The sequence below is a fragment of the Diospyros lotus genome, chromosome 2, assembly GCF_014633365.1.
Source record: "Diospyros lotus cultivar Yz01 chromosome 2, ASM1463336v1, whole genome shotgun sequence".
NCBI classification, from domain to species: domain Eukaryota; kingdom Viridiplantae; phylum Streptophyta; class Magnoliopsida; order Ericales; family Ebenaceae; genus Diospyros; species Diospyros lotus.
Window position 1 is genome coordinate 13,969,204 of NC_068339.1, and position 9,183 is coordinate 13,978,386.

At 36.7% G+C, this 9,183-nt stretch overlaps 1 protein-coding gene across 1 annotated transcript; it reads right to left on the minus strand.

The window, feature by feature from the left end:
- Positions 1–896: 896 nt before the first annotated feature.
- LOC127795523 (eukaryotic translation initiation factor-like) lies at positions 897–8,623 on the minus strand. Its single transcript, XM_052327270.1, has 9 exons — positions 8,209–8,623; positions 6,400–6,471; positions 5,846–5,941; positions 5,411–5,626; positions 4,318–4,415; positions 3,192–3,279; positions 2,737–3,087; positions 2,379–2,621; positions 897–2,301 (listed from the first exon to the last, which is right to left on the minus strand). The coding sequence occupies exons 1-9, from the start codon at positions 8,371–8,373 to the stop codon at positions 1,246–1,248; spliced, it is 2,385 nt and encodes a 794-aa protein (XP_052183230.1). The 5' UTR covers positions 8,374–8,623; the 3' UTR covers positions 897–1,245.
- Positions 8,624–9,183: the final 560 nt, after the last annotated feature.

Below are 9,183 nucleotides of genomic sequence, written 5' to 3' on the forward strand. Positions count from 1 at the left end.
TGCAAATGATCGTGTAAATTTAATTCTGAGACACAATTATTATAAAAAAAAATCAATTAAGGCTCGAGTTTGATTATGATTTAAATTAGAAGAAATATTATTTTTATATTTTAACTATCTTTGTTACTAAATTTGAAAATATAATAATTTATTTAATTATTTTGAAAGTAGAAAAACTAGTTTTATCACGAATTTTAAAACTTTTAAGAGTTAATAAATTTTGATAGTGAAAGAGTCAATTTAATAGTCACTTAAAAAAAATACATAGAAATAGAATATATATATATATTCAGTAGATAAATATATTTTTTATACTTTTTATGTTAATAGACTAATAATATAATACGCTTTTGTATGATTGTAAAAGTTATTTTTTTATTATAAAAAACAAAATTTTATAACTTCTGCTATGAAAAACATAAAAACAAAAAAAAAAATAACTTTTTAATTAAATAGCCCTAAGGCTTAAGGAGCCCACAAACAAACCAAAAGGCAAAGTTCAATGGGTGAATTCCACTCAAATCCCCAGCGATTATTTTTGCAGAATTTTTGTAATTAAATTTAACATTTAAAGTCAATATAACTTGGTTTTTATTTTTATTTTTTTCAAACTGCCCATTCTATCTAGGTCACGATTCACGCCATTTATCAAAAACGATATCATTCTTAACATCTCTAATATTAAATAAAAGGTTCCATAAAATTTATCATAATTTTGTATAATATCTTTAGTAACTTGACTTAATAAAATTTAAACCACAGAATTTCTATAAAAATAACGTAAAACAAAGAGGTTCAGTGTGAAACTTCTAGCCTATATAATTAGATATATCTACTAACAAAAATAAAAAAAACAAAAAACTAATTACTCCATAGAATGGTAGAATCAGAGAAAATTATGTAAAAACCAAAAAAGCTAATCGTATAAAACAACTGTCAGTCCCAAGAAGGGCCGTTTACTTGAGCAACTAATTGGCCACACTCAAAACCCAGGGCACTACCCTGGTATACCGTCCTCTAAGAAACATTTTGCATGCTATGACCCCTGGAGAGTGTACAGGTCAATTAGAAAAAAAAAAAAAAAAACCCTGTTTCCTTCAGAAGTTCCACCTTTATCACATGTAACATGGTTGGTAACCAACTGAAGAAAATCGAAGAGAAATTGGGAAGAAAAACAAAATTGCGTACCAAAACAAGTTCCATACATGAGGTCGCAGTCTCACAGAGCTACCAAAATCAGGTTCCCTAGAATAGGCTCTTGCAGGCCTCAATGTCAGATGCCTGTGACTCCAAAACCTTCTGCCCAGATGGGCTTGAAGCGATGATCCTCGTTGCCGCGGCTAGTACTGCTTTCTGGAACATGTCATCCTCCATTTTCTTCAGGACCTCCTTTACCACCTTGAAGTCCAATCCGCCAGCCAAAATTAGTCGTCCGATTACCTCACCGAAATTATTAGGAGCTTTGGGTACATCAATGGCTATATCGTCCAACATTGAGCCGTAGAGCTGACATCCGGTCCATATGTCGGTGGCTGTAAGGACATTCTTGGCGAGCAAGTAGTCGAGGAGCTTAAATACTGGTTCCACACAAGGAGGGCTTTTATTCAGAGCTAGTGAAATGGCCACCTCAACAAGCTCGGGATGGTAAGCCGAGGAGTTCAACTCCTCAACGCATTGTAACGCCTCCTCTAAAATACGGACGCCGAAGTATTCCTCCAGAAGAGAGATTGTTTTCTTCTTAAGTTCATCGGGATTCAACCCAATAGGAGCCGGTTTTCTCTCAGAAGCTGGAGGAATATATGCGGCTGGGGCAGGGCTGGTAGGAGTAGGGGCTTGAGATGCAGGGTCCATACCATATCCAAAATTAGGAGGGTTAACAGGAAGTGGACCACTGCCTTGCAATAGAGGACTAATCCTACGACCTGTAAGGCCACCAATAGGCTGATGACCCTGAAGACGAATATTTTTCAATGGTGATGATGCCGTGCCAATAATTGGTGGCGGAACACGTCCAGTGGCATGGATTGTAGATGGGTCATTTCTTGACATCGACCGGGACCTGGGAACCTCCCAGTTGTCATTATCAATTCCAGGCATCCCCGGCATCTGCCTTTTCCCTGGCATTCCAGGCATCATTCCCCCAGAGCCAGGTCGATTGATGGGGAAGCCCCCGGGGCTGATACTCCCCTGACCACTGGAAACAATGCCACGGCCAGTTCTAATACCTGCCGTAGTACCAGGACGCAACCCCAGATTTTTTTCAGCTTCAGAATGAATTTCAGTTATGGTTTTGGCTCTAACCTGTAAAATTTAGGAGCAAAATTATAATGCATTTAAACCAGCATCGAAAATCTAACTGATGAACCAGGAAAATTAACCTCTTCACGTCGGGGAACCCAATTATTTGCACGTAGATCAAGAACATCACGGATCATGAACCTTAATCTTGGAGCAAGCTGAGGATTTGCTGAAAGTTCTTTCAATCGTCTGAAGTACATATCATTAATACGCTGTGACTTGGCAGACTCGTCAAGCTGTTTACCAACAGTATTTAAGAATTGACATATAGCCTCTACATTTTCCTCTTCCGGGCAGGTCTTGTTATCAGGACCTAAGAGTTCCTGCTTTACATGACAAGTAATTGTAAGACTGTATTTCTATTAGGTCTCTGTATGTGTTGGTGCAGAGAGAGAGGGAGAGAAATGTTTGAAGCTAGCCATAGAAAACAACTAGAACCTGAACAACGTGATGAAAGATCTTTTCAGGCACCATTTTCTGCTTTAGAAGCTCCCCAATTAGCTTGATGTTTCCAAGAGTGCGGAGTTTGACCATTCTTTCCTGATCTCTTCGCCCCAACTCTTGCTCGGGAGAAGTCATCTCTCTTACTTCTGCCCTAAGTCCATCAGCACCTTCAAATGCCTCCTGGCAGTTATTCAACAGGACTCGTTTAAATGTGATATCTTTTCCACCCGGTTCATCAGATGGGAATGGAGGGAGCCTCTCGTTGAGATCAGAACACAGCTGCGCATACATTGGGCAAAATGTTGGTTCCAGCACTGCCTTGTCAAAGATCAAAGAGATAACTCCCTGTATTGCAAGTAGAAACTGCATTAGCGTTTACAATCACTAAGAAAGTAGCTGTTTTTATAATAGCTTGTATATCCAGAAAAGTGTCGAAGAAAAATAGGAACCTTCAGAATATCAGCTGTTGTGATCCCAGAGTCAATTAGCTGACCCTTGAGAAGATCAAACTTCTCTGGAGTCAGTTTATTCAGTATCCTACATGGCAAAAAACCACAATTTTTTTCAGAAACTGAAACAGAAGCCAAAGCAAATACAAAGGATTTTGAGCAATACTCATCTCCAGCTTATACCACATGTTATCGCACATTGCGTATTATGTTAAATATGACCGAGTGCAATTTGCAAATTCTAAAAATCCCAACAATTAAAATTAAACAGGGAGGGATGAGGACCCAGCCGAATTTAATTAAATCACAGAAACAGTCAATTAACCAACAAGAAACTGAACAACGCACATGTTCACACTCTGTCAAGCATAGACATTTCAAAATCAGAAGCATTCAAGCGGTGTGACTGGTGATTGTTACATGTTAAAATCCACCTACTAAGAAATAAATTTCAGAATTTCTTGGTTGATCAAATGATCTCTTGAACTTTCAGGGCCTGTTTGATTCGCTTCTGTTTTCTGTCTTCAGTTTTTATTCACTTTCTCTCAAAAACAAAAACAGTAAATGGCTTTTGGTGCATGTTTTTGTTTCCAAAAATGGACACGATTCTCGCTTTTAAAAAAAAAAAGAAAAAAAAGAAAATAGAAAATGGTCTGGCACATGTTCTCACCCTCCTCTCCTCTCCTCCCAATTCCTTTGAATCTTCTTCTTCCAACTTCCTAGGCTATGCCAACCTCTGGCACACTCCCTCTTCTCCTTCCCCAGCCCCAACTAACAGCCACCTTCTATGTGTTGTGTTGAAAGACATGTCAGCCCTTCAGTCTCATAGTGTCACCAGAAGGGCCAAAGGCTGCTCACAAAATGAAGGAAAATAAAATTGTGAGGTACCCAGACGGCCAGACCATTAGCAGCGGCAACCCAGGTCAGGGGTAGTGCAACCCAGATCTGAGGTTGCCAACCCTAGATCTCATGTTGGACAAGGGTTTGTTGGGCCCTCGCAAGCAGTGAAGAAGAAGAAGAAAATTAGAAGGGATGATAAATTCCAAAAATTAAATCAAATACTCCCTTGAATCAATATGGAAAAACAAATATCAGGAAATCAAAAAAGATATTCAGAAAAAATTACCCTTTCACTGTCTTCAAGACACGCTCCTTATCAGAGAGAGTCCCCCTTTGAGCTGACCACGGGACCTCAGCTTTAATTAGAACAGGTGCAGGTCCTACCTGGTTCATTGACAGAACATGGCCTGGTATTATTTCCAAAGTAACCATTTAACAGCAGAAATGGAAAATCTACTATCTAGGACACAAGTTATTATCAATCAAGGGAATTCTTAGTTGGTAGAACCCTCCACTTACAATGAGTGTGAAACCTGAAACTGAATAGTAAACTAATGGCAGTATAATATATATTGATTGAGCCACTTGTGCACTCCAGATTTAAAATTTTAAACAACACTAAAGTTTATGTAAAAGATTCAGAGAGATATGGTCCCTGAGAAAGCTTACGTATAATCTCAAATCAGACATGCATTAATTCCTCAAAAAGAGCAGAATTCTGCACTACTCAAGCATTACTGATGTAGCTATAAACTATGCACTATTAACTGATACGTGGACAAAGCATGTCAAAGCATTCCAACAATCCTTACAAGGAAGGTCTGTCTCACACACAAAACCTAAATGCCATGTAGGCTCAAGCCATGTTCAACCATGAGGGCAACATAAAAATTGAACATCTAAAGATATCAACAATGCCAGACAATGCAAGCTTTATCTCAATCCCTAACATTTTGGCCTGAACATCTCGGCCCCTGTATCTTCTGCATGCAATGACACTACATAACTATAAAAAGCCACTGCCATAAGGTAGGAACAGACTGAATCCTTTATTTCCTTGCATACTAACACACAAAAAACATTTTCTCATCGACTTAAGCATCAAAGAGCCTATTTGGGCACACTCTCAAGTAATTTTTCTATCTATAATTTCAGGTCACAACCGGCAGAAAGTAGCTTTCAACCGCTAACCCATTAAGTTAAATATCGAATGCAGTTTTAAGCAATGGAGAAGCAAATATATTTCAAAATAAAAATAAAATATAGATCCAGGGATGAGAATAGTTTGCAAAAACTAAATCTGTGCACCCAAGAAACCTAGGTAACATACAGATATAAGCCCGCCCTATGCAGCCCAACAAAAAAAAAAAAAATATTACCACTTGGTTAGAAGAGATGTTTGCCCTAGCAAAATGTGAGCTGAGTTGGTCTTGGCGGTTATACTGGACTGATTCCTGTTGTCTAGAGTCGAATTGACCACCAAACTCTTTATTCTCACGAATAGTTTCTCGTAATCTATCCTCTTCAGATGCAGGAAATTGGGCAGCCCTGCCGCGCCAATCACGATTGTCAGGCTCAGCATAACGACCCTGAGGCTGAACTTGCGGCCAAACAAAATTTTTCACATTAATGACTATACAGATAAGATAGGAAAAATAAGACAAACTGAAAGCCCTTGGCCAAGAAATTCATCAGTGCACACAATCAAACAACAAGGTATTAAAATCAAGCAACAGATGAAGATGTGATATGAATTCCTGCAGGAAATTGTTACACAATCAGATTGAGAGTTCTTGCCAGATGACTAAACTTACAGTGGTTTCTGCACGAACCCAGATAGGATCTTCAACAGAAAATTCAGCTTCAACTTCTTGTTTGATTTTCAGTATAGCCTCAGGGGGGTTACCCACCTACAAAAAAATACACCCCATAATCAGAGTGTAGTTATGTTTATCATACAAAGAGAGAAAACATAAATCTGCCATACTAAAGTTGTTACCAAGATTCATTCTATATCCAAAATAAAATAGAATGGGACAAGCGAGAGGGGAGGAGGAGGGGGGTATAGAAGCTAAAAACATTCAAAATTACAGAAACATTCCATTAATATGGGATTTGATAGGCATGCATCTCATGTGACTCCACATGGAAGGAACATGGTAAAAGTCCTGGTGCTATGAAAGGATAAATAAACAAATCACAAATTCATAAAAGAAATAAGGAGAACTGATACCAATATGGTAAGATGGTTCAGATATCTTACAGGCAAAAAACACAGGTTGGTTTGTCACTAATAACCAGTTAATGAGAAGCAATATCATCAAACAGTAACATATCCACATTAAGTGCATAATCTCAATAATGTTACCTCCCTAAGTTGTAACAGCTGGTTCCGTGTGTACTGCACACACTTGCAGCCCTCAAACCTAGAATCTCCAATCTACAATATCAAAACTATGAGCAGTCAAAAACTAAATCCAATTTTTTTTGTCAGACACAGATAAGTAAAACAACGTGAGAGGGAAAATGCTTCCAATAAAATATCGCTTGACATTGATGAATTGACTTGACAGGCTTAATTAGCAGCACATTAAATAGATATAACTAAACATTAACAGCATGCATAAAACGTAGCAACACATATTATATTTGGAATGGTAACTAAATCAAAATTAATTATGACAAATTAGCAGACATGTAACCTCAAGAACGGATTCAGTAAACTTATTTTGCAACAGGTTAATCAGCAGTATGCATGAAAAACAGCTCCAGTAATTACGTAAAAGAATATCTGGTCAACGTAAAAAAAAAAAAGTCCAGAAACTCAGGAAGCCTAACTAATTTGGTGAACATTACAGCAACATGAGAAAAATGCATATTAATGATCCAAAAGTAATATTTCCACATTCTTGATGTTAAACAGTCAAAAAGATCGTGAAGTAATCATCAATTTCCACTTATATTATTATAAAATCCAGAATACCATTTCATTTTCTCCCTTTTCTGACATTGTGTCACTGTTTTATCTAGAAAATGTTCTCCAGCCAAGTATCTTAATTACAACTTAAATTTACTTTAAGATTTCATAGTTTGAAGATCAAAATTGTAGAGTGAGGGCATAAGGGTAGACCAAGTCATATAACCATTTTAGTTTCTAACTTCCCACCACTTCTTTTACCACCTATAATATAAGACAGGACGAAGAGGTTTTCATAACCGTAAGTTACTATCTTACTCTCTCGCTTTTTTTTGGCTGAATTACTTTTAATTTTTTTCTTACACATGCACATAGCGTGTGCCATTTTTCTTGTATTCCACAGAAGTGCAAGATGCTGTTCTTCTACAAAGTTCCAAGGAAGAAGCTCCTGCTGTAAGTAGCTTCTAAAAGGACTGAGTTGGTGCTCATTGCAAGACACCAAATCCTATATATTAATATGGTCTATTTACAGCAGATAAATACCATAAATTGCTTCCCTGGGCATTCCTCTCTACAACAATTTCCATCCTTTACCTTTTCAATGTACCATCTACAGGGAAATTATTCAAAAAGTTCAAGAGTTTTTTCCTGACAACCTTGGTCAGATTCCTGTGACCACGTTCCTAAACCAAGAAAACAGTGGAAATACTCGAGAAAAGGCAGACTTCCACACAACTTTCGTAATCACAAATAGCTGTAACCAGCTGAGAGAAACCCAGTACATTTCTAGATATCCTTCTCTTACAACAACGATACAACAGGGTAAATAAATAAGAATCAATTTGGATTAAACCTGTAAAAACTACAACATATAAACCAGTTTGTAGCTAACTCCATTCTTGCACCAAATATTTCAATAATTAAACATGGGGGACCAAATTCTTCATCTCAGAAGAATTACTGCACAAATCCATTGTCAGACTTTTCAATCCAGCAGGCTCGTACTGCTCAAATTCAACCATCAATAAACCCTAAGTTACAATTGAATGATATCCAAAACCTAAAAACATCACATATGAGCATCCAAACCACATAAAATAAATCAAGTAACTAAAACAAAAACCAACACCTTAACCTACGTATCAAAATACCTATTAAGCGAAAGTTCAGTAGAAAACAAATCCAGCAAATCATCTAGAGGCGAAAATGAAACAAACCAAGAGGCCTTAGATCAACGGAAGGCGAGAGAAAAGAACGGACCTTGAGAGAAAAGGAAGTAGGAGCAGCGCTACGATGAGGACGAAAACCAGGAATGTCCGAAGACAAACCAAAGCCAGCAGAAGAAGAACCAAGGACTCTGCTCCCTCGGTTGCCTCCGCCGCCGCCGCCAGGTCTCAAGCTCAACACTGTCTGATCAGCCTGCATACCTCAATCTCCGCCGTCCGACCACAAGCAAAAACAACTCAACTCAAATATTCGGTTCAGAAAGCTCTAAATCTGAACGACTCTGTATACTGAAAATTATAAACGAGAGAGAGAGAGAGAGAGAGAGGATGATTCTCTTGAAGATTGAGCAGACAGAGAGCTCTCTCTCCCCTCTCCTTGCCGCGGAAAGTTTTGGAAGGACAGGAGAGAGGGGAAAACCCTTCCCGTTGTTGGTGATGACTGTGGAAAGATTTACGCACACATTTATGTGCAGTTATCCTGTTTCCCCCTTTTCTTTCTTTCTTTTTTTTTTTTTTATCGATTTTTCGATTTACTGCATATATCCATGGTATCCAATATCCACGATAAATTCTAATTTTTTTTATATAATTTTTTATTAATTAAGATATAAATAAAAAATAAAATATAAAAAATATTTCAAACTTTTATCCTTTTAATATAATTGTTAAACTTATCTAACAATTCTTAAAAAATAAGTCACATAATTTTTTACTTAATTTTTTTATATATATTTATTTTTTTCTCACATAAATATATCTTGATTCTTATAATTAAGAAAAAATAATACCTGTGTCATTTAATTTATTTTAAAATTTTAATAAAAAGTTTGATAAAAATTTAAAATATTTTTCAGCATTCTCATAATCATTTTATATTTTGATGTAAAAATATTTTAATTTTATCTTTATATAATTTTATTTTACTCAATTTAATAAATATTACTAAAATAAAAAATTAACATGCTACAATTAAAGGAGCAACCTATAAATAAAATGAGTATAGGCGACA

Excerpts from the sequence above, each read along its gene's own strand:
- LOC127795523 (XM_052327270.1), bottom strand. The coding sequence starts at position 8,373 with ATGCAGGCTGATCAGACAGTGTTGAGCTTGAGACCTGGCGGCGGCGGC. Across the intron at positions 5,627-5,845 it reads GGGTTCGTGCAGAAACCACT|CCTCAGGGTCGTTATGCTGA; the intron begins GTAAGTTTAGTC and ends CCGCAAGTTCAG. Across the intron at positions 2,302-2,378 it reads GGGTTCCCCGACGTGAAGAG|GTTAGAGCCAAAACCATAAC; the intron begins GTTAATTTTCCT and ends TAAATTTTACAG.